Source organism: Camelina sativa, chromosome 11 (genome assembly GCF_030686135.1).
Source record: "Camelina sativa cultivar CO46 ecotype springtype chromosome 11, ASM3068613v1".
NCBI classification, from domain to species: Eukaryota; Viridiplantae; Streptophyta; class Magnoliopsida; order Brassicales; family Brassicaceae; genus Camelina; species Camelina sativa.
Window position 1 is genome coordinate 39,411,502 of NC_141890.1, and position 25,562 is coordinate 39,437,063.

The following is a 25,562-nucleotide window of genomic DNA, read 5'->3' on the forward strand; positions in this document are numbered from 1 at the left end:
CTATGAGAAAAACAAAGACGACAACAACCAAAAGCGAGAAGAAACATCACTTGTAGAAAAACACTAGGGTTTTTGGTTTAATTTAATTAAACCAGGATTTTCCTAATGATAATAGTTTAAATTGGTGGTCTCATACCCACTAGCCACCTAACCACAATCACGTAATAGCGGATAACATAACAAAAACACTAAACCAATAAATAACCAATAATTCAATAACCAATATTAGTTCATATCAATTAACCAATAATCCAAACAACATGAATCAAATAACCAACAATCTAAACCACATTCCAATGATTCAACTCAGGCAACCTAGCAAGGCCAGACAACAACCAATCAAGTCACTAGAACATCCTAGCAAGCTTAACTGTGGAGTTCTCTCAGGACCCTTGACCAAAAAGATAAGTGTACTTTTTGTGATATAGGTGGCCAAATCAATTGTTTTAAACCTCTCCGCAATTTTGAAACCGGAGTGTCACAATACACTTCTTTAAAGATTGAAAACAACTATTCAAGACTATCTAGAGAAGAAACATTTGATATATGAGAGCTCATTACTCTTCTAAATTCCAAACTCAGACTCTTAAATGCTTGGTATGTACAACTGAACAAAAATGTTGGAGAAAACTTGAAGATAGCTTGACTTAGAAGCTATCCTAATCATACCGAGCTATGGTGTGTGGATTAGTCGGCTTAAGAGTTATCACAATATTTTAAGTTACCTATTTGAAAGAAAAAAAGTTGCGTAGATCTTTCTCTATATAAGGAGATGCAAGGGTGATACATAATTCATTAGCCTATGAGAGATTGATAAATTAAGTGGAAGTTATTGGTTTGAGATTTGAATAGAATTTTAAAGACTTTAAATGTTATGTAAAATTTGTTGTTCTTAGATCAAGATTTTGTTAAATTTTGTTAAAAAAGAGAGTTATTAGTTTGTGATTCGTAAAAAGTCATTTAAAATCTTAACAAATTTGGGATATTGGATTCACACTTTTATAAAAACATAAAAAAAAATTGTGTTATTCAATTAAAATAAAAGAATCTAGGATTGTTAATGAATTCAATTATGAACAATACTTGAGTCCACCCCTAGGGATGAACCTTTTCATTCACATCCTTACAAAATAAGGAAATAAAATATGTATACATTAATATAAAAATAAAGACTTAAACCAATCTTCTATAAATCCAAACTGATATATAATTTCATTCTAATTGTAACATTTAAACCCTAACCATTTCATTTGTAAACTCAAACCGACATATAATTTCATTCTAATTGTAAAATTTAAACCCTTACCATCTCATTTGTAAACTCAAACCGACATATAATTGCATTCTAATTATAAAATCTAAACCCTAACCATCTCATTTGTAAATCCAAACCGACCTATAACTTCGTTCTAATTGTAAATCTAAACCCTAACCACTTTATTTGTTTATCCAAACCGACATATAATTTTGTTTTAATTGTAAAATCTAAACTCTTAACCACTTCATTTGTAAATCCAAACCGACATATAATTTCATTTTGATTGTAAAATCTAAACCCTAACCACTACATCTGTAAACCCAAACCGACATATGTAGGGGGTGTATTGAAACAATGATTTTGGAGGATTTGATGAGATTCAGAAAATTTCAAATTTTGATATATTTTAGGGAAGTTGATATGATTTATGGTAAAATTCTTTCAAATCCCACCAGAAACCATGAGATTTAGATTTTTGTATTTTTAACTAAATAAATCATCTCAAATCCTTCATAATCCCTAAAACTTATTAAAAATCCAAATCCACAAACTGTTTTGAATAACAGTAGATTTTTAATTCATCATTTCAATAACATTGGATTTCAGTATACTTTTTAAAATTCATGATTGAATAACATAGGATTTGTAACTTTTACACAAATCACTTAAAATGTCAAGTTGAATACCCCCTTCCCATAATTTCGTTTTAATTGTAAAATCTAAACCCTAATCACCTTATTTGTAAACCCAAACCGACACACAATTTTGTTCTAATTGTAAAATCTAAACCAAGTTAATATTTAACTTTCCTTAATTAAAAGTATACATAATTTGTTTCCTTAATTTGTTTTGTTATTTAATTAAATTTTGATAAATTTTTAAAATGAATTAATGTATCGAAGATTCTGATTGGTTGAAATAGAGGAGGTGAACCTAAGTATTTTTCTTTAATTATTGTGTAATTAGTTCATGATTTTATACACTTAAAAATAAAGAGATTGTTTAGAGCATTTTACAAGATTTTAGAAAACGAATCAACAAAACTATAAAATACTTTCTAACAATACTTAAAAATCTTTCATTTATTCACTTTTGAAAATTTTTGTTGAAGTTTTCAAAATTATTTATAAATTAAAATCCAATAACACCCCCAAGATATTGTGAGAGACTTTAGTTTTTGAGTTATTTTTCTAAAATTTAATAAAGCTAGATATTCTTTATACAATCTTTGAGTTCTCGATTTTTTTAATATAAAACTAGAAAAGAAACTTGCTTCCCAATTCAAGAAAAAATGAGATAAATAATTCGGTTAGAATCATTAGAGAATCAAACTCAATTAAGCGAAAAGCTCATCCATCTCTAGCCGTATATATGCATGCGTCCAATTCTGCTTAGAAACCAATGCCTAGCCTCATCCCATCACTTTTATCTTCCTCTCGTTTAGCATTAATTGCTGCTGGAACATGGGCTATGAAATATTTTTGACCAAAGTAATAAGCAAAAGAACAAGGGTAAGTAGTAGTGATATAGTTTAGCGTTTTGTAACTTTGAACTCACACCCAAAAACTAAACTTGGATTCTGAGCCAGATAAACAAAATGGAGCACAAAGGATTCTACCCAAGACAATGAGACCCTTTACAAGCAACGATCAAAACTCAAGACTTTAGTCTTTACATACTAAGAACATATAAACTTACCAAAATCTTGATTGATATTCTCCTTAAACTCTCTCACCAAAACGCATCAATGCTGCTGTGATTTCTTGAGGAAAAAAAAAAAAGAGAAAGTAAAAAATAGAAAACGCGTAAAAAATTTACACGTAATTTCCTTAATCCATTTTTTCCGAAGCTAAACCAAAATCTAAAATTCTGTTACTAAGATAAATGAGTTGGGGTCCACTTCCTATCTTTTAGTCATTTAAAAATGATTAATAATTATTTTGTGATAATATCGGAATAATTTTTGGTTAAAAGGGAAAACGTAGGCTCAAAACACGCAGTGTTATATGCAGCCACCGATCGTCCAATATGGCTGTGACTTTGGACCCCGGTGGAGTTCCATCTAGTGACGATGGTGGTGGCCGTCCAAATAGAGATCATCCAAACAATATCTCCGACATGTTTCCAAGCAACTTCCCTGAGGGTTTGCGAGTGTTAGTATTCGATGAAGATCCTGCGTATCTTCTCATATTGGAGAGGCATCTCCAAGAGTTTCAATACCAAGGTGATCATTTTATGCATTTTCGAGTGTTGATCTACTTTTATGAAGTCTATAGTCAAAGCTGGTCTTAAATTTTTCAATGTCCTATGAAAGAACATTTGTGCCCCTTTTTCGTTGATAACAAAATATTTTTTTTGGCAAAAATTGTTCCAAATTTTGACCTCTTTTTGAGACCTCTTAAATCAAAATTTAAGAGGCATCATCAATTTAAGATTTTTTTTTTGTTTTAGTGATCATATGACTTCGGACTTTTTATTTGTCCATATCAAATAACAATGTGTATTTTTGCAGTGACTACATGCACTGAAGAGGGTGAAGCTATATCTCTACTCCGCAACAATAAGAATAGGTTCGACATTGCTATGATACAAGCTAATAATTCAAATGGTGATAGGATCCGTTATATCTCGGAAATCGGATCAGAAACTGATCTTGCAATAATCAGTAAGAACCTAATCATATATGATTTCTTTTAATCAATATATTTAATTATCATGTAGTTTCAGAATGCAACAACAAAAGCCTCCTTTTTTTTTTAACCGCAGTGATATCTAAAGACGACTCGATACAATCGGTGGTCAAGTGGATAAGTACCGGTGCTATTGACTATCTCATCAAACCGATAAGACCCGAGGATTTGCGGATAATTTTTAAACATGTGGTAAAGAAGATGCTAGGAAGGAGGAGTCTTGTGACCGTAGAGGCAGAAGAGAAAGCAGCAGGTGAGAAGTCATCCTCGGTGGGAGATTCCACCATAAGAAACCCTAACAAGAGAACAAGTAGTAGTTCCCCTAATGCAGAAGTCAACGAGGAGGATCATAATGATGATGATCGTGTTTGTGCTTCTAGCTCCAAGAAAAAACGACGGGTCGTGTGGGACGGTGAGCTTCACAAAAAGTTTCTAGACGCCGTGAATTGTCTTGGACCCATTAGTGAGTCACAAACACTATTGTTCATAGTTACCATTTTCCGATTCATTATCTCTCTCTCTCTCTCTCTATAGATATGTATAAGTGTATAATTATGTCATAATTGGATTTTCATGCAGAAGCTGTTCCCAAGAAAATTTTAGAGATCATGAATGTTGAAAACATCAGTCGAGAAAACGTAGCCAGCCATCTCCAGGTAACGTTTCTTATTGTATGTATACTACACATCATTATATTGTTCAACAACCAATTAATACATAAAATCCGTCCATTAATTTCTACCAACGGTATGCTTTAATATATTTTTCTTTGATTACCTAAGTCTTAGAATTAAAAAGGAGGTTTTCATAACTACCACAAATACATGTTTATAAAAAAATACCACTAATTTACTCTCAAATTTTAAAACTATCATGAGTATACCTTTTATAGAGTAGTTATATTTTTTCTATAGGATTTTATGAATCAGACGTTATAATAATGGTACTTATTAAAAAACTTAAAGTTTTACAAAAGTTTAATAAGATCTTTTAAACATTTATAATGCATATGTTAAACCAATACATTTAAAAATCATTCTCATAGTAGTAGTCTTTAGGGAACAAAACTAAAACGACTTTCCAAAAATGATGTTTCTCGTCACTATTTCCATTTTTTTTTGCTAAGCAATTCCATTGTGGTCAACTGATTTTTTTTTTTTTTTTAGGATGATTAATTATACGAGCTGCTTACTCATTTAACCATCTTTTTTTTATCTGACTATTAGAGATGGTAGGAGAGATAATAGAGAGGCGCCAATAAAATGCTTATACATCAGTTTTTAGTATTTTCCGTACACCAGTATTTTTGTTATAAGTTATATGGATAAAAGTAGTTTTTATATTTCTTTTGTTAAATAATCACATCGAATCACTCAGTTATAGATATTTTTTGTTTCTTTAAGTTAAGTTGGTTTGCTATAGTTGATGATCTCTTACATATTGTATTCTTAGCAGTTCTAACTTTGTATTTGCTATTAGTTTTTTTTTTTTATCATTATAACAATGGATTTCATTCAACTATTTTCTTAATTGGGTGTGTAGAAATTTCGGATGGGTGTGAAAAAGGAGAATGAAAAGATTAAGAATGAGGAAACAACAAACCTATCTTTATTAACTCCGCAAGAAGGAATAATGTATGTTGGAGCAGATGCATCACAATACTTCAGAGAAAAAAATTTCCAATTGCCAACACATCATGTCAACAATAGTCCTCAACCTTCTTATGTGCCACAACACACCACGAACCCTAACAATCTCATACCATCTCTTGAACATCATTATGATGAGGCCTTTGTTGCGGTTTCTGGTGGAGGCCTAGTGATGGATCATCAATATGACCATCACCATCACCATCACCATCAGACCTCGGACTTCACCCTAGAAGAAACTATTGGGTATAACAACTTTCAAGAGGAAGAGCCAACGGTTGCAAGCTTAATGTGGACGCCCAACCCAGAACAGATAAAGTTGTACCCTTGTCAGCTGGAGTTAACTTCTCTGGAAATGAGGAACGATCATGAAGCTGGGACATCATCATCCATGTTACATTTGCCTCGATTAATTTCTTCTCCTCACGCATATAGTTTAGAGCAGGTGATGAGACTTAATTATGTTTCTTATGTTTATTAAAAACACATTATGGTCATTTCTTATTTTTAGTGTGTACAGCATGAAAGTGGAGGATTCAGCTACAACAGTGATATTACCGGGTCCATAAACTATAACAAGTCAGCCTAATCTTACTCGGTATGGATAGATTCGTTCTCTTTTGCTAAAGAGACTAATCCAAGATTGGGATTTGCATGAAGAAATCAAGATGGATCATGATCGGGGCCAAACATGGAGATGTAGAGATGATATTACAACTTCTTTTGTATCTTTGAACTTCTAAAATTCTAGGGTTTAATACTATTTTACTATATGTTTTAGGAGGCATATCCTAGGATTCTCTTCTCTCCTTTTTTCTACATATATGTGTTAGCATGGATTTTTGGTGCAAGTCAGGTCAACAAGTAAGACGTTTGTTTTCTTTTCATTCACAATACTAAGAAGTTGCAAAAAAACTGAATATTTTGTAAATAAATTAGTATTTCCTTCTCCAACAACTAATAATAATGCATGTTGGTCGTCCTAGTTCACATCAAGAAAAAATATAATCAAAACAAGTTATATATAAAAATATGTGACCATATACAGTTAGTCAAAATCAGTTTTTCTATAACGTAATAATCTGTTTCATAGATCGTAATGTAAAACAAAGACTAGTATTATGCCATAAAAAAAAACAAAAAAAAACAAAAAAAAAAAGATTTTTTTATTACATTTTCTTTTAGTAAAAGCAATATCAAAACGTGATCCAGAAGTGTAAATATGTTATGATAATATTTAGAAAGCATGATAAATATGTTATTTAGTATCGAAAACCCGATCATTGAGATGAGATTGCCAAAAATTCTTATTGAAATGCTTGCTCATCTACATGATCGCTAAAATAAACTAATAACAAAGAAACTAATGAAATATAGATTAGAAAAAAAAATATGTATATATATATATATATAGTAAAAAAAAAAATTTATAGAAATGTTAATATGGACAAACCACCCACGGGCCAAACTTGATCAATACCAACACAGGAGTCCTCTTTTTAGTCCGTTAAGATGAGGACCTCGTGTATCAGCAGCCCACGACAAGTTAACAAAACAAAAGTCACAAAATACAATTATATATATATTCTGTTGAACAAAAAAAAAAAGCATATATAAATTGTATTACATATATATATATATAGATAATATAATATTTGATATAGGTGGTCTTTTAACTGTGTATTTAATGAATAAAAACAAAAGAATATTAGAAAACTTTATTATATTTATAATATATTTTTTATTATACTAAAAAAACAAAATAATACTTCCTCCGTTTCAAAATATAAGATGTTTTGAGTGAAAACATGCAGATTAAGAAATATCCACTTTAAAAAAGTTCAACCAATCATAAATAAGACTGCATAAAATAAATAATAAAAAATATAAAAATAATCTAAAAGTTAATTAAAAAGTTGAAAACATCTTATATTATGAAACAAAGAAAAACCAAACGGAAGGAGTATATCCCATAAACAAACCCCGAGACCGAGAGAATGAATACGATTTTTCAGGTCACCACTCACCCGCGAGCCCAACAGATCGGGAATGACCCATCAAAAGATCAATTATCGGGGCGGGTTTAATGGTTGTGACCAATCGACTATAACGTCTATGTTATATAGATAAGAAAGAAAAATATCACATAGTTGCTGAAAATGTTTTTACTTCGTCAACTTTAAAATAAAACTCGAAAAAATAACTTAACAAACTAACCTGAGAGGAAAAAAAAAAAAAAGAGTACAAGGACTGTGGAATTGAGATCCAGGAAAACCTTAAACATTGTGAACTTTTGAAAGAAGAAAGAACACTATAAACCGTTTCTTAGTTCAGAAACCAAATATATAACACGTTGATCATCATTATCTCTTTGGTCAAGGTCACGTATTGATTTCTATTGGACGCATCTTTTTTTCAACATTGCGAAATTTACATGGAGACTGAAACTTCCGCAAATTCATTCGAGTCCGACGAGGTATCTTTCGTTCAAAGAAAAAGATGAAAACAAAAAACAAAACGAACTTAGTAAAATAAGTGAATAGGGTTGTAAAGATGGGAGAGGCGGAGGCCACTGGGGGTATATAAATAAGTCTTCGAAATGAGAGATTTGGGGGGGGGGGGGGGGGGGGGGGGGGGTGGGGGGAGGCTCGACGAATTTAAATTTTATCAAGATTCTTTAAAGATCATTTCTAGATTTTTTAATTATTTTTATAGGATCACGCTAACAAATATCTTGGTGCTTGAAAATAAGATTGAATAAGTAAAACATTTATAATTATCTACATAGTATATACCACCTAAAACTTTTGTTTTTTTTTTTAATAAAAAAATTTCACTTAATTCTATCTTAATCCCGTTATAAGAAAATCCCTGGAGTAAAGGGAGAAGGTAGAAAGATACTATATTTTAAAAAATTATACATTCTACGTATTGCTACGTACTAAACATCTATCGTAAGTTTTTCGGACCAAAAGTTACGAGGAAATCTTGTTGTACCCCCCGGCGAAGACTTCCGTGCATAGATTACTAATATTATATATGTCGACATATTTTACCGCTAAAAGGATTATTACGTACCAATAAGTAACGTTGACCTATTTTATGCAGACTATACATAGTACATGTACAATATAATTTCACAAAATTTCTTAGCTTATGCAAACCCGGAGAGAATGAATATTCACACAGAGAATATAATTTCTTAGTTTATGCAAACTATGCATAGTACATGTACAACTCTATGCGTTCAAATTTTGTGGTATAAAAAGACAAAACAAAAATCTAGAATATTGGTTTTACAAAAACCTGCAGCCTTATAGAGTAATTAAAGATCAATTTTATTTTACAAAACAAATTAATCAATCAACAAAACAGGGTAAATAAATCCTAAAAAAAAGCTTATAACCGAATCATAAACACCGCGACGTAAAACGTTATAAAAGACAAAACCGTGATAAACCCATTTCGTCTGCCACCACTAGCCATGGGAAGCACATCAGGAAGCAAACATTCCTCGCCGCTAAATATCACTTTCGCCGGAAACCCATCACGTTCCGCCACATTAATCCCCGGGGTGAGTTTCTTGCTGAACTGTATAACCGATTGCTGTTTACCCGGAACCCTAATATTCTTCTTCTTTGGATCTTTTTCATCAGCCTCGGCCACAAGATAATCTAGACCCGGCAGACCTTCCATGAAAATGGTGTTGTTGACACCTCCGTCCACGCTTAAGAGACTCGCGTTGAACGAGTAGGCTTTCTTGAACCCTAGAAGCGCCGGTTTTTTCATCTGAACCGCGAGGAACCAGTTGTTTAAATCGATTTCTCCCCAGTTAAAAATCGTGATCCTCACTGTGCAACGAGCAAGGCCAGAAACTTGATGATGAAAGACGAGTTATTCAGGAAGAACTCGTCGTGGTTGAGGATGATGCACGTGGCGTTGAACGACGCAACGATGGCATCGATCGACGCAACCAAGAAGGCATCGACCGACGCAACGTTCGCGTCGATCGATGCAATGCGAGAGCCGATGCGGTGAATGTTCACAGACAATGCGAGAGCCGATGCGGATTTCAACAGACCAGACTTGTTCTATGAGAACCGCTCCGCAATTGTCCCTCCTCCCTTCCCAATGAATGATTTTGAGTTGAAGTCTGCCTACTTCGCTCTTGTTCGACAAAGAACATTCCAGAACTTGCCGCATGAGAAGCCTCTAGACCAAATTGAGCACTTTGAGGATATAGTCACAAGCATCAAGGCTAATGGAGTCACAGAGGACTATCTCTATTGCAAGCTTTTCCCATACTCTCTTGCTGGGGAAGCTTCTCATTGGCTAAGGCAACTAAAACCGGGATCTGTGACAACTTGGCATGACATCAAGGTGGGATTCCTCAACTACTTCTATGATGATGCGATGTCAGATGAGCTGAGGATTAAGCTCTCCACCTTTAGACAAGGACCTGCTGAATCTTACAAAGCTGCTTGGGTAAGGTTCAAGGCATACCAGAGAGATTGTCCGCATCATGGGTTCTCAGAGGTGCAGCTGATTAGTATTTTCTTCAGCGGGATTGACTGGAGGTATCAGATGGCTTTGGATGCTGCTAATGATGGGAAATTCAAGACAAGGTACCCAGATTAGGCTGAAAAGTTGATAGAAAGGCTAGCATCAAGCAACAGTACCAAGAATGCAGACTTAGAGCGGAAAAGAGCACATGAAGGCAATGGTTCAAATCAGTTTGATGCAGTGAATGCTAATTTGGATACCGTGCACAAACTTCTTGTGGGAAAGAAGTCTGTCCACTTTGCTGAAGATGTTGAGACTTTTGAGCCAAAGCTATAGATTACAGAAGATGTCAACTATGTATATGGAGTTAGGTATCAAAATTAGAAATTTGGTCAAAAGAATTCATTCTCAGGAAATCCAAACAGCAACTTCACAAGGACCTATGGATCTTCTTCTTACCAACCCCTCCCTCCACCCAATTCAGAGAGCAAGATTGAATCAATGATTGAGCAGATTCTTCAAGGTCAACAGAAGTTAACAGTAGATTTCAATGGAAAGATTTATTCTGTATACACTGAGCTGAGTGGAATGTTTGAAGCATTAAACACTCATGTCAAGAAGCTAGAGAATCAAGTGATTCAGACTGTTGGGTCTGTTAAAAGACAAGAGAAACTTCTTTCTAGAAGAACTGAGAATCCCAACCATGCTTGTAATGCGATTTTAGTGAAGGAAGGAGACGAAGATATGTCTGTTGAGCCAGCATCGATCGACACTTCACAAGAGCATCGATCGATGCCTACTCAATCAAGCGTCGATCGACACAACATCAGCATCGATCGACGCACCCCACGACCAGCTCTGGTTTCTCCTCAAGCTCCACCTGCTTCAGAGCAAGCCTATAAGCCTAAGGTTCATTTTCCTAATCCTAGGAGGTCTAAACAGGAGATTGAAGAAGCTAGATGCAAGGCTATGATGGACAAGGTAATGATTGAGATGCCTTTGATTGATGCTGTCAAGTTTTCTCCTGGAATTAAGCGATATGTGAAGCGGATGGTCACCAATGGTTTGAGTCCTGAGGAAGGAGCTTTGCTAACCAAGGATGTCAACTCAATTCTGTTGAATCAGCGTCCAAAGAGGAAGAAGGAGAGGAAGCAAGAAGTAGTTGTATCTAAGAAAGTAAGTGCAGTGATTCAAGTAGGATTGCAGAGAAGTTACCAGATCCTGGAAGCTTTGTACTTGATTGTTCTATCTCTGCAGAACGGTTTGCTCACTCGCTTTGCGATCTTGGTTCTAGTATCAATTTGATGCCGCATTCTGTTGCTGTGAGACTTGGGATGACAGATTACAAGCCAACTATGATCTCTCTTATCTTAGCTGATCGATCCAGAAGGATTCCTGAAGGTGTCCTAGAAGATATTCCGATTAAGATTGGAGATTGCATAATTCCCACTGATTTTGTGGTGTTGAAGTATGACACAGAGCCTAGTGATCCTCTCATCTTAGGACGCTCTTTCTTGGCTACAGCTGGTGCCATCATTGATGTTAAGAAGGGACACATAGCCTTGAATGTAGAAGATTTGGTTATGAAATAAGGAAATAAAATATGTATACATTAATATAAAAATAAAGACTTAAACCAATCTTCTATAAACCCAAACTGATATATAATTTCATTCTAATTGTAACATTTAAACCCTAACCATTTCATTTGTAAACTCAAACCGACATATAATTTCATTCTAATTGTAAAATCTAAACTCTTACAATCTCATTTGTAAACTCAAACCGACATATAATTGCCTTCTAATTATAAAATCTAAACCCTAACCATCTCATTTGTAAACCCAAACCGACCTATAATTTCGTTCAAATTGTAAATCTAAACCCTAACCACTTTATTTGTATATCCAAACCGACATATAATTTTGTTTTAATTGTAAAATCTAAACTCTTAACCACTTCATTTGTAAATTTAAACCGACTTATAATTTCATTTTGATTGTAAAATCTAAATCCTAACCACTACATCTGTAAACCCAAACCGACATATGTAGGGGGTGTATTGAAACAATGATTTTGGAGGATTTTATGAGATTCAGAAAATTTGAAATTTTGATATATTTTAGGGAAGTTGATATGATTTGTGGTAAAATTCTTTCAAATCCCACCAGAAACCATGAGATTTGTATTTATGTATTTTTAACTAAACAAATCATCTCAAATCCTTCAGAATCCCTAAAACTTATTAAAAATCCAAATCCACAAACTGTTTTAAATAACAGTGGATTTTAAAGTAGATTTTTAATTCATCAGTTCAATAACAGTGGATTTCAGGAGACTTTTTAAAATTCATGATTGAATAACATAGGATTTGTAACTTTTACACAAATATCTTAAAATGTTAAGCTGTTAAGCTTGAAGATTGGAGTGGAGATCATCTAATCAGTACTAGACACCATGATGAGGTTCTGATCCGTGGCAAGTCCCTGGTAGATGATGTTTTTGTACTGGAAACACGGATAGCTGAGGAAAGTTGCAGAATCATTGAAGAGACACGAGTTGTAGACACAGCATCGATCGATGCAGCTGTTGCATCGATCTACACACCTCCACGAGTCAACTTGGACTTGTCCAAAACCAAAGATTCTCGAGTTGGATCCTTAGCTGCAAGTCATAGACTAGTTGTACAGCTGAAATCTCTCCATTCCAAAGACAAGAACCCATAGGTAAGGCCAAGGTATGCATCTCCTTCTCCCAAATCTTCTCCTATTATCAATAAGAATTTCAAAGGTACAAAAACTATTTTGCAGTTAACCAAGCCACCAGATTATCGTAGAGCGCTTGTTTCTTCTGTTGATGATTTTGCAAGACTTAAAAGAAAGCCACCCGTCCCTAAGTCCCGCCCTGGTCCTGTTCCTCATATACTTGGCAAGTCTCATGCACCTACTGCCTACACACCCCATTGGATGAAAAGGACATTCTCTCGGAAGCATTCATTGCCATGTTCCGATCCACCGGATGCCTGAGATCCGACACAGTCAAGCTAATGACTGAAAACAAGCGCTTAGTGGGAGGCAACCCACTCTTAGGTTTTTCTTTTCCATTTTGAGTCATTTTTATTTTTGCTTTGATTCAGTTTGAATTTGTATTGAATTATGAACTTCAATCTATCATGTTGCGTTTAATCTTGTGTTTGACTGATTCTTAGCAGTGCTAACATCCACGGAATGGGAAAAACACAAATTAATCGCAGCTAACTCAGGAGTAATGTTCGGACTCTCTGACTCTGCAGAGTGCATCGACCGACACACCATCAGCATCTGTCGACACAGAACATCCGGATTGGTAACATGATTTTGTTCACAATTTCAGTACTTATTCGTTTTTGTTTATTTTTATTTCGCCAATCTCTTACTTGATAACACTGGGGACAGTGTTGTTTAATTCTGGGGGAGGCAGTTACTAACTACGTTTTTGTTTTTGAGGGTTTTAAAAAAAAATGGTTTTATTGAGTCAAAATTTTGTTGGGAACTATGATTTTTCTTTTTAGTGTACTGTCTTGGTTGATTAATGCCACAGATTGAATCCAGAATCCGACTAATGAAAAATCCAATAGCTGACCAGTAAACCAGTGACATCCAAATTTCCAACAGAATTCATAAAAGCCTGAGGTAATTTCTGCACTTTTCTTTTTACCTCATCAAGGAGATTGATGTTCATAGAGCTTGACTCCTTGTTCATACCTGACAAGTAAGATTTCAGAAAAGATAAAATGGTACTCCTCTCCCTTATTAAAGTTTGAAATATTTTTCCTGAGAGTTTTGTTAAAAAAAAAAGAGAATAAAAGATGAGATGATTTTGATCAGTTTAGAGAGGTAGGTAAATTACATGTGACCTCATTATTCTACTCTTGAGTCAAATGATCACACAAAGCATGGAAACGAGGGGTAGGTAAATTACCGATGACCCCATTATTCGCGTACAAATTTGAAAAAAAAAAAAAAAAAAAAAAAAAAGAGGATTAAAAAAAAACAAAGCAAAGCTCTAAGGAAGATTAAATAGAATAAGTCTGGGGGAGAGAAAGAGCACTACATGTTGTTAAAGTTATATCTTGCTTGTTATGGTATTGTACCGGAATGAGTCTAGAAGGTTCTTGACATTGATCAAATTGATGATACATCATGGTTTTTAGGTGTTTTTAGCCATGATATAAGTCTTATTTATAGAATTTTTTTGGTAATTTTAGAGTCTTTATAGGATTTAGCATGGATGGGAGCATAATGGAGCTAAATAGGAAGATTTGGAGCTTAATCAAGCATTGAGGCTGAGCTACGAAGTTGGGAGACAAGTTCAGAGACTTGCATCGGTCGGTGCAAGTGATGGTGTCGATCGATGCATCATCCAGCAGAAGAATTGGAAGTTTTCCCACAAGTTTTGAAGATTTACAAAGCTGTCCTAAAGTTTTCCATATTTGCATCATTAGTCCCTAGATGTTTTTAGGAATATATATATGATTTTTATGGTCATTGTTTAGACCTAAGCTTTATTTTGCCCTGCAACTTTTGAGAGAAATACCTGAGAGATTTTTAGAGAGCTTTTGGAGAGAAGAATCAAGACTCCTTCCAGAGAAGATTCATAACTCCTTTTTCTTCTTCTTTAATCTCTTAATGCAATCTATTTTATTCATGATTTGTGTTCTTGCAATTATGTCTGAGTAGATCTGCTTGTTAAGCTTAGGGTTTCTCATTAGGGATTTCATGGGTTGTTAGATTGATTAATTGTTTGGATTCATTATCTTTCTTGTTCTTCACCATAGGTTGTTCTTCATATTAATCCTTGATTGGCCATCAAGAACTAATAACTTAGGAAAATAAATTGATATGAGTTCCTGACAAAAACCTTTGGTGAGCAAAATTACTTTTTGCAAAGAGATTTGAATTAGTGATTTTGTGAACTTATCTAAACTTGATTTTATTGCTGGTTTTTAACTTGAATTTTGCAAAGAGATTTGGATTTTCGGATTTTAAAACTTAGATAATATTTGCAGTGAGAACTGATTTATTTTACAATTTTGTTTAGAGTTCAAGAACGGTGTTTAATTATTGAATCCTGCTTGTTTAATTAATTGATCTGATTTTCCATGATTTCCTAAGAATTTCCCTAGGCCTAGCGTTTAATCCTTCTGAATTTACAACTCTTTTATTTTCTGTTTTTGTATTGCTATTTAAATTACAATTTTGGTTTAGCATAATTAAAAAATTATTAAATCTATTGTGTGATCTAGAGTCCTTGTGGATATGATCCCTAAGTACTACAATTGATCTCTTAATTTGAGAGAGTAGCTCTAGGGTAAATTTGAGCATTTCAAAAAACATAACCAAACCAACCAATATGATCACATCCAATGATGACACGTCCATCACACCTACACATCATCACAAAACAAGTCACGACAATCGTTTAGATAAGCTCATGGTCATGCACTCACCTTATCAAAGGTGATTCACGAAACACAAAAATAACTAGAACAAGCTATCGAATTGCAAGGAACAACCAAACTCGATCCATTAAATATCAAGTCCCTCCAGTGGAAAGTTATCTCTAGACGTTATAGAGCTCCCAACAAAATCTCGTGTCGATCAGGTAACAGACGAGACCACAATCTCAGTTACAACCCCCGATGGTCCCAGCTCCCGTATGAGAAAATGTGTCTCACAAAACTGCCAATAACTCACGGAATTTAAATCCAAATTCATTTCCGTAAAACGCATCCAGATACTAGGCTTAGGTATAACTCCATCAAATATCATTATCTTTAGATACAATTTTCAAATCCGATACTTTTTTCCCCAAACCATTACAGTTTTGTTTCCTTTTTTTCTCTATAAGACATATCTCCTTCTCTCTTTCCTTCACAACAAACGACCAGGGGTCTGACTCTCTCTTTCTATGAGAAAAACAAAGACGACAACAACCAAAAGCGAGAAGAAACATCACTTGTAGAAAAACACTAGGGTTTTTGGTTTAATTTAATTAAACCAGGATTTTCCTAATGATAATAGTTTAAATTGGTGGTCTCATACCCACTAGCCACCTAACCACAATCACGTAATAGCGGATACATTAACAAAAACACTAAACCAATAAATAACCAATAATTCAATAACCAATATTAGTTCATATCAATTAACCAATAATCCAAACAACATGAATCAAATAACCAACAATCTAAACCACATTCCAATGATTCAACTCAGGCAACCTAGCAAGGCCAGACAACAACCAATCAAGTCACTAGAACATCCTCCTCCTTATCGCCTCGATTCCACGATCACACTTTGTCTTTACCTGCACCACAAACACAAATTGAGATACATGAGTATTTGATAAACACTCAGTGAGGCAATCTTCCCATCTATTGGGCTATACACATAAGCAACTGAGATACCGATGTCACAAACAATCAACAAACAAGACATACATACCAGGTAGCAAGTATCGTCTTCACTGGAAGGGAGGTGTCGACCGACACCAGCCAAGTGTCGACCGACACTACCCCACAATGTCGATCGATGCTGATCCTTGGTGTCGACCGACACCCTCCTAGTGTCGATCGACACTGACTCCGCAAACGCGATCTGCTCGAAGCCGAGAGTCGAATCTCGCTTCTCATCACCTCCAATCCATCTAAAACTCAACCCCAAAACTATATGAATCCGTAGGAAACCTATAGCAACCATAACAAGCAGAAAACACCATAAACAACACCAAACAAGCAAGACAAAGGAAATCGCAGGCTTAGATCAGCCATGGTCATGCATTCACCTCTTTTACAGGAAGATTCTGACCCAAAACGACGAATCTATTGCCTTAGAAAGCTTTTCCTTCGTTCCTAGCTCTAGATCCCCACTCCATAGGAACATATTTCTAAAAAACAGTCAAGAAATCTGAAACGACCGCACCTGGATTCCCAATCCTTACACCGGACACACGGGAAACAATCTTGCCGAAACCCCATAATTCCGACAAGACAACCGGCGTCAACCGCTTCTTACAAAAAGTTCCACAAATACTAGCTAAAGCAAACTATTTCATACTCTACAACTACTAACAGTAATCATACAAATGTACTTCAGCTCCACAAGCATTTTACATTTATAGACTCTGATTACTCCTCCAACTGGCCATTTCGTGATCCACCCGAACAAGCCACTTAAGCATGTATCCCAAACACCACCTCATCTAGTTACTCGGTCGTTAGGGTGGTTGGTTGTGCGACAGGTCAATTGGTGACAGCTTGTCATGTGGGAAGGTTGTTAAAGGGTGGGGACCAGGGTTCGAGGAACGTCTGACACACCAATAACCTACTGGTGGATTGGGATATCCACAGTGATGGGTTAGGATCGATGTCCTGCAGGGCCAGCTTGGGTCCGTTGGGACGGCTAGTGGGGGGCTAGCAGGGTCCTAGAGGGGTCCACGGGACGGGTTGTCATAAAATCTCACATACTTTTCCAAAATCCTCAAGAACACTTTTCTCTACTTTCTTTCTGTTTCTCTCTCAAAAACAGCTAAAGGGTCGAAGGAAGTCGAGTTCCATCTTTTAAACTCGAGTCTAGGGCTTCCCTAAACCAACCACACAAACCGGACCACAAGTAGTGTCGATCGACACCCTAACCAAAATTCCAATTTTTGGCCAAATCAATTCTTTTAAACCTCTTTGCAAGTCTCTGAACTCAGGGTCTCACTATTCACCCCTACTAACAGATCGCAATGTCCTCGTTGCACACCAAGACAGTCACCCCCGAAGGTGTGATCCCACTTAACTCCACACTCATCTGGGTTCGGCTATAATACCACCTGTAACCCCCCCCTCGACCGCCACCTCTCAGAGGCCCCATGTCCATTCCTAATCCATGGGCCAACTTTCCCTAATGGGCCTCACTTCCTCTCACTAGGCATGTGAGTCCATCCATAATCGACGGTCGGTTTGTAACGTTGGGAGGTTTTAAAGACTTGTTATCGTCCCTACAAATTACCACATGATCTTTCCCTTTGTTTTGTCCTCACTCTCACAGTTCCGACAGTCACTTCCCAGAAGGTCACCCATCCTGAGACTACTCCAGCATAAGCAAGCTTAACTGTGGAGTTCTCTCAGGACCCTTGACCAAAAAGATAAGTGTACTTTTTGTGATATAGGTGGCCAAATCAATTGTTTTAAACCTCTCCGCAATTTTGAAACCGGAGTGTCACAATACACTTCTTTAAAGATTGAAAACAACTATTCAAGACTATCTAGAGAAGAAACATTTGATATATGAGAGCTCATTACTCTTCTAAATTCCAAACTCAGACTCTTAAATGCTTGGTATGTACAACTGAACAAAAATGTTGGAGAAAACTTGAAGATAGCTTGACTTAGAAGCTATCCTAATCATACCGAGCTATGGTGTGTGGATTAGTCGGCTTAAGAGTTATCACAATATTTTAAGTTACCTATTTGAAAGAAAAAAAGTTGCGTAGATCTTTCTCTATATAAGGAGATGCAAGGGTGATACATAATTCATTAGCCTATGAGAGATTGATAAATTAAGTGGAAGTTATTGGTTTGAGATTTGAATAGAATTTTAAAGACTTTAAATGTTATGTAAAATTTGTTGTTCTTAGATCAAGATTTTGTTAAATTTTGTTAAAAAAGAGAGTTATTAGTTTGTGATTCGTAAAAAGTCATTTAAAATCTTAACAAATTTGGGATATTGGATTCACACTTTTATAAAAACATAAAAAAAAATTGTGTTATTCAATTAAAATAAAAGAATCTAGGATTGTTAATGAATTCAATTATGAACAATACTTGAGTCCACCCCTAGGGATGAACATTTTCATTCACATCCTTACAAAATAAGGAAATAAAATATGTATACATTAATATAAAAATAAAGACTTAAACCAATCTTCTATAAATCCAAACTGATATATAATTTCATTCTAATTGTAACATTTAAACCCTAACCATTTCATTTGTAAACTCAAACCGACATATAATTTCATTCTAATTGTAAAATTTAAACCCTTACCATCTCATTTGTAAACTCAAACCGACATATAATTGCATTCTAATTATAAAATCTAAACCCTAACCATCTCATTTGTAAATCCAAACCGACCTATAACTTCGTTCTAATTGTAAATCTAAACCCTAACCACTTTATTTGTTTATCCAAACCGACATATAATTTTGTTTTAATTGTAAAATCTAAACTCTTAACCACTTCATTTGTAAATCCAAACCGACATATAATTTCATTTTGATTGTAAAATCTAAACCCTAACCACTACATCTGTAAACCCAAACCGACATATGTAGGGGTGTATTGAAACAATGATTTTGGAGGATTTGATGAGATTCAGAAAATTTCAAATTTTGATATATTTTAGGGAAGTTGATATGATTTATGGTAAAATTCTTTCAAATCCCACCAGAAACCATGAGATTTAGATTTTTGTATTTTTAACTAAATAAATCATCTCAAATCCTTCATAATCCCTAAAACTTATTAAAAATCCAAATCCACAAACTGTTTTGAATAACAGTAGATTTTTAATTCATCAGTTCAATAACATTGGATTTCAGTATACTTTTTAAAATTCATGATTGAATAACATAGGATTTGTAACTTTTACACAAATCACTTAAAATGTCAAGTTGAATACCCCCTTCCCATAATTTCGTTTTAATTGTAAAATCTAAACCCTAATCACCTTATTTGTAAACCCAAACCGACACACAATTTTGTTCTAATTGTAAAATCTAAACCAAGTTAATATTTAACTTTCCTTAATTAAAAGTATACATAATTTGTTTCCTTAATTTGTTTTGTTATTTAATTAAATTTTGATAAATTTTTAAAATGAATTAATGTATCGAAGATTCTGATTGGTTGAAATAGAGGAGGTGAACCTAAGTATTTTTCTTTAATTATTGTGTAATTAGTTCATGATTTTATACACTTAAAAATAAAGAGATTGTTTAGAGCATTTTACAAGATTTTAGAAAACGAATCAACAAAACTATAAAATACTTTCTAACAATACTTAAAAATCTTTCATTTATTCACTTTTGAAAATTTTTGTTGAAGTTTTCAAAATTATTTATAAATTAAAATCCAATAACACCCCCAAGATATTGTGAGAGACTTTAGTTTTTGAGTTATTTTTCTAAAATTTAATAAAGCTAGATATTCTTTATACAATCTTTGAGTTCTTGATTTTTTTAATATAAAACTAGAAAAGAAACTTGCTTCCCAATTCAAGAAAAAATGAGATAAATAATTCGGTTAGAATCATTAGAGAATCAAACTCAATTAAGCGAAAAGCTCATCCATCTCTAGCCGTATATATGCATGCGTCCAATTCTGCTTAGAAACCAATGCCTAGCCTCATCCCATCACTTTTATCTTCCTCTCGTTTAGCATTAATTGCTGCTGGAACATGGGCTATGAAATATTTTTGACCAAAGTAATAAGCAAAAGAACAAGGGTAAGTAGTAGTGATATAGTTTAGCGTTTTGTAACTTTGAACTCACACCCAAAAACTAAACTTGGATTCTGAGCCAGATAAACAAAATGGAGCACAAAGGATTCTACCCAAGACAATGAGACCCTTTACAAGCAACGATCAAAACTCAAGACTTTAGTCTTTACATACTAAGAACATATAAACTTACCAAAATCTTGATTGATATTCTCCTTAAACTCTCTCACCAAAACGCATCAATGCTGCTGTGATTTCTTGAGGAAAAAAAAAAAAGAGAAAGTAAAAAATAGAAAACGCGTAAAAAATTTACACGTAATTTCCTTAATCCATTTTTTCCGAAGCTAAACCAAAATCTAAAATTCTGTTACTAAGATAAATGAGTTGGGGTCCACTTCCTATCTTTTAGTCATTTAAAAATGATTAATAATTATTTTGTGATAATATCGGAATAATTTTTGGTTAAAAGGGAAAACGTAGGCTCAAAACACGCAGTGTTATATGCAGCCACCGATCGTCCAATATGGCTGTGACTTTGGACCCCGGTGGAGTTCCATCTAGTGACGATGGTGGTGGCCGTCCAAATAGAGATCATCCAAACAATATCTCCGACATGTTTCCAAGCAACTTCCCTGAGGGTTTGCGAGTGTTAGTATTCGATGAAGATCCTGCGTATCTTCTCATATTGGAGAGGCATCTCCAAGAGTTTCAATACCAAGGTGATCATTTTATGCATTTTCGAGTGTTGATCTACTTTTATGAAGTCTATAGTCAAAGCTGGTCTTAAATTTTTCAATGTCCTATGAAAGAACATTTGTGCCCCTTTTTCGTTGATAACAAAATATTTTTTTTGGCAAAAATTGTTCCAAATTTTGACCTCTTTTTGAGACCTCTTAAATCAAAATTTAAGAGGCATCATCAATTTAAGATTTTTTTTTTGTTTTAGTGATCATATGACTTCGGACTTTTTATTTGTCCATATCAAATAACAATGTGTATTTTTGCAGTGACTACATGCACTGAAGAGGGTGAAGCTATATCTCTACTCCGCAACAATAAGAATAGGTTCGACATTGCTATGATACAAGCTAATAATTCAAATGGTGATAGGATCCGTTATATCTCGGAAATCGGATCAGAAACTGATCTTGCAATAATCAGTAAGAACCTAATCATATATGATTTCTTTTAATCAATATATTTAATTATCATGTAGTTTCAGAATGCAACAACAAAAGCCTCCTTTTTTTTTTAACCGCAGTGATATCTAAAGACGACTCGATACAATCGGTGGTCAAGTGGATAAGTACCGGTGCTATTGACTATCTCATCAAACCGATAAGACCCGAGGATTTGCGGATAATTTTTAAACATGTGGTAAAGAAGATGCTAGGAAGGAGGAGTCTTGTGACCGTAGAGGCAGAAGAGAAAGCAGCAGGTGAGAAGTCATCCTCGGTGGGAGATTCCACCATAAGAAACCCTAACAAGAGAACAAGTAGTAGTTCCCCTAATGCAGAAGTCAACGAGGAGGATCATAATGATGATGATCGTGTTTGTGCTTCTAGCTCCAAGAAAAAACGACGGGTCGTGTGGGACGGTGAGCTTCACAAAAAGTTTCTAGACGCCGTGAATTGTCTTGGACCCATTAGTGAGTCACAAACACTATTGTTCATAGTTACCATTTTCCGATTCATTATCTCTCTCTCTCTCTCTCTCTCTATAGATATGTATAAGTGTATAATTATGTCATAATTGGATTTTCATGCAGAAGCTGTTCCCAAGAAAATTTTAGAGATCATGAATGTTGAAAACATCAGTCGGGAAAACGTAGCCAGCCATCTCCAGGTAACGTTTCTTATTGTATGTATACTACACATCATTATATTGTTCAACAACCAATTAATACATAAAATCCGTCCATTAATTTCTACCAACGGTATGCTTTAATATATTTTTCTTTGATTACCTAAGTCTTAGAATTAAGAAGGAGGTTTTCATAACTACCACAAATACATGTTTATAAAAAAATACCACTAATTTACTCTCAAATTTTAAAACTATCATGAGTATACCTTTTATAGAGTAGTTATATTTTTTCTATAGGATTTTATGAATCAGACGTTATAATAATGGTACTTATTAAAAAACTTAAAGTTTTACAAAAGTTTAATAAGATCTTTTAAACATTTATAATGCATATGTTAAACCAATACATTTAAAAATCATTCTCATAGTAGTAGTCTTTAGGGAACAAAACTAAAACGACTTTCCAAAAATGATGTTTCTCGTCACTATTTCCATTTTTTTTTGCTAAGCAATTCCATTGTGGTCAACTGATTTTTTTTTTTTTTTAGGATGATTAATTATACGAGCTGCTTACTCATTTAACCATCTTTTTTTTATCTGACTATTAGAGATGGTAGGAGAGATAATAGAGAGGCGCCAATAAAATGCTTATACATCAGTTTTTAGTATTTTCCGTACACCAGTATTTTTGTTATAAGTTATATGGATAAAAGTAGTTTTTATATTTCTTTTGTTAAATAATCACATCGAATCACTCAGTTATAGATATTTTTTGTTTCTTTAAGTTAAGTTGGTTTGCTATAGTTGATGATCTCTTACATATTGTATTCTTAGCAGTTCTAACTTTGTATTTGCTATTAGTTTTTTTTTTTTATCATTATAACAATGGATTTCATTCAACTATTTTCTTAATTGGGTGTGTAGAAATTTCGGATGGGTGTGAAAAAGGAGAATGAAAAGATTAAGAATGAGGAAACAACAAACCTATCTTTATTAACTCCGCAAGAAGGAATAATGTATGTTGGAGCAGATGCATCACAATACTTCAGAGAAAAAAATTTCCAATTGCCAACACATCATGTCAACAATAGTCCTCAACCTTCTTATGTGCCACAACACACCACGAACCCTAACAATCTCATACCATCTCTTGAACATCATTATGATGAGGCCTTTGTTGCGGTTTCTGGTGGAGGCCTAGTGATGGATCATCAATATGACCATCACCATCACCATCACCATCAGACCTCGGACTTCACCCTAGAAGAAACTATTGGGTATAACAACTTTCAAGAGGAAGAGCCAACGGTTGCAAGCTTAATGTGGACGCCCAACCCAGAACAGATAAAGTTGTACCCTTGTCAGCTGGAGTTAACTTCTCTGGAAATGAGGAACGATCATGAAGCTGGGACATCATCATCCATGTTACATTTGCCTCGATTAATTTCTTCTCCTCACGCATATAGTTTAGAGCAGGTGATGAGACTTAATTATGTTTCTTATGTTTATTAAAAACACATTATGGTCATTTCTTATTTTTAGTGTGTACAGCATGAAAGTGGAGGATTCAGCTACAACAGTGATATTACCGGGTCCATAAACTATAACAAGTCAGCCTAATCTTACTCGGTATGGATAGATTCGTTCTCTTTTGCTAAAGAGACTAATCCAAGATTGGGATTTGCATGAAGAAATCAAGATGGATCATGATCGGGGCCAAACATGGAGATGTAGAGATGATATTACAACTTCTTTTGTATCTTTGAACTTCTAAAATTCTAGGGTTTAATACTATTTTACTATATGTTTTAGGAGGCATATCCTAGGATTCTCTTCTCTCCTTTTTTCTACATATATGTGTTAGCATGGATTTTTGGTGCAAGTCAGGTCAACAAGTAAGACGTTTGTTTTCTTTTCATTCACAATACTAAGAAGTTGCAAAAAAACTGAATATTTTGTAAATAAATTAGTATTTCCTTCTCCAACAACTAATAATAATGCATGTTGGTCGTCCTAGTTCACATCAAGAAAAAATATAATCAAAACAAGTTATATATAAAAATATGTGACCATATACAGTTAGTCAAAATCAGTTTTTCTATAACGTAATAATCTGTTTCATAGATCGTAATGTAAAACAAAGACTAGTATTATGCCATAAAAAAAAACAAAAAAAAACAAAAAAAAAAAGATTTTTTTATTACATTTTCTTTTAGTAAAAGCAATATCAAAACGTGATCCAGAAGTGTAAATATGTTATGATAATATTTAGAAAGCATGATAAATATGTTATTTAGTATCGAAAACCCGATCATTGAGATGAGATTGCCAAAAATTCTTATTGAAATGCTTGCTCATCTACATGATCGCTAAAATAAACTAATAACAAAGAAACTAATGAAATATAGATTAGAAAAAAAAATATGTATATATATATATATATAGTAAAAAAAAAAATTTATAGAAATGTTAATATGGACAAACCACCCACGGGCCAAACTTGATCAATACCAACACAGGAGTCCTCTTTTTAGTCCGTTAAGATGAGGACCTCGTGTATCAGCAGCCCACGACAAGTTAACAAAACAAAAGTCACAAAATACAATTATATATATATTCTGTTGAACAAAAAAAAAAAGCATATATAAATTGTATTACATATATATATATATAGATAATATAATATTTGATATAGGTGGTCTTTTAACTGTGTATTTAATGAATAAAAACAAAAGAATATTAGAAAACTTTATTATATTTATAATATATTTTTTATTATACTAAAAAAACAAAATAATACTTCCTCCGTTTCAAAATATAAGATGTTTTGAGTGAAAACATGCAGATTAAGAAATATCCACTTTAAAAAAGTTCAACCAATCATAAATAAGACTGCATAAAATAAATAATAAAAAATATAAAAATAATCTAAAAGTTAATTAAAAAGTTGAAAACATCTTATATTATGAAACAAAGAAAAACCAAACGGAAGGAGTATATCCCATAAACAAACCCCGAGACCGAGAGAATGAATACGATTTTTCAGGTCACCACTCACCCGCGAGCCCAACAGATCGGGAATGACCCATCAAAAGATCAATTATCGGGGCGGGTTTAATGGTTGTG

At 34.0% G+C, this 25,562-nt stretch overlaps 2 protein-coding genes and 1 non-coding gene across 4 annotated transcripts; 2 read left to right on the forward strand and 1 right to left on the reverse strand.

The window, feature by feature from the left end:
• Positions 1 to 2,480: 2,480 nt before the first annotated feature.
• Positions 2,481 to 6,564, forward strand: LOC104728733 (putative two-component response regulator-like APRR4). 2 transcript variants are annotated; one of them, XM_087472097.1, is made up of 8 exons: positions 2,481 to 2,769; positions 2,847 to 3,078; positions 3,233 to 3,482; positions 3,771 to 3,923; positions 4,025 to 4,411; positions 4,528 to 4,604; positions 5,491 to 6,042; positions 6,118 to 6,564. In XM_087472097.1, the coding sequence occupies exons 3-8, from the start codon at positions 3,287 to 3,289 to the stop codon at positions 6,184 to 6,186; spliced, it is 1,434 nt and encodes a 477-aa protein (XP_087328223.1). In that variant the 5' UTR covers positions 2,481 to 2,769; positions 2,847 to 3,078; positions 3,233 to 3,286; the 3' UTR covers positions 6,187 to 6,564. The 2 variants fall into 2 exon arrangements, with proteins under 2 accessions (XP_087328223.1, XP_087328222.1); XM_087472096.1 differs by having other exon boundaries at positions 2,506 to 2,769; positions 2,847 to 3,482; positions 6,109 to 6,564.
• Positions 6,565 to 10,019: 3,455 nt separating this feature from the next.
• LOC147935167 (small nucleolar RNA R71) lies at positions 10,020 to 10,126 on the reverse strand. Its single transcript, XR_015573456.1, has one exon. It is a non-coding gene; the product is annotated as a small nucleolar RNA R71 (small nucleolar RNA).
• A 10,221-nt stretch (positions 10,127 to 20,347) lies between these two features.
• LOC104725420 (putative two-component response regulator-like APRR4) lies at positions 20,348 to 24,418 on the forward strand. Its single transcript, XM_087476023.1, has 8 exons — positions 20,348 to 20,636; positions 20,714 to 20,945; positions 21,100 to 21,349; positions 21,638 to 21,790; positions 21,892 to 22,278; positions 22,399 to 22,475; positions 23,361 to 23,912; positions 23,988 to 24,418. Exons 3-8 carry the CDS (start codon positions 21,154 to 21,156, stop codon positions 24,054 to 24,056), a joined length of 1,434 nt encoding a protein of 477 aa, XP_087332149.1. The 5' UTR covers positions 20,348 to 20,636; positions 20,714 to 20,945; positions 21,100 to 21,153; the 3' UTR covers positions 24,057 to 24,418.
• Positions 24,419 to 25,562: the final 1,144 nt, after the last annotated feature.

What these genes read in the sequence shown, in the direction of transcription:
- LOC104728733 (XM_087472096.1), top strand. Translation starts at nt 3,287, where the DNA reads ATGGCTGTGACTTTGGACCCCGGTGGAGTTCCATCTAGTGACGATGGT. An exon ending in CCAAGAGTTTCAATACCAAG is followed by an intron (nt 3,483 to 3,770) that starts GTGATCATTTTA and finishes GTATTTTTGCAG; the next exon opens with TGACTACATGCACTGAAGAG. An exon ending in ACGTAGCCAGCCATCTCCAG is followed by an intron (nt 4,605 to 5,490) that starts GTAACGTTTCTT and finishes TTGGGTGTGTAG; the next exon opens with AAATTTCGGATGGGTGTGAA.
- LOC104725420 (XM_087476023.1), top strand. Translation starts at nt 21,154, where the DNA reads ATGGCTGTGACTTTGGACCCCGGTGGAGTTCCATCTAGTGACGATGGT. An exon ending in AACTGATCTTGCAATAATCA is followed by an intron (nt 21,791 to 21,891) that starts GTAAGAACCTAA and finishes TTTTAACCGCAG; the next exon opens with TGATATCTAAAGACGACTCG. An exon ending in ACGCATATAGTTTAGAGCAG is followed by an intron (nt 23,913 to 23,987) that starts GTGATGAGACTT and finishes TAGTGTGTACAG; the next exon opens with CATGAAAGTGGAGGATTCAG.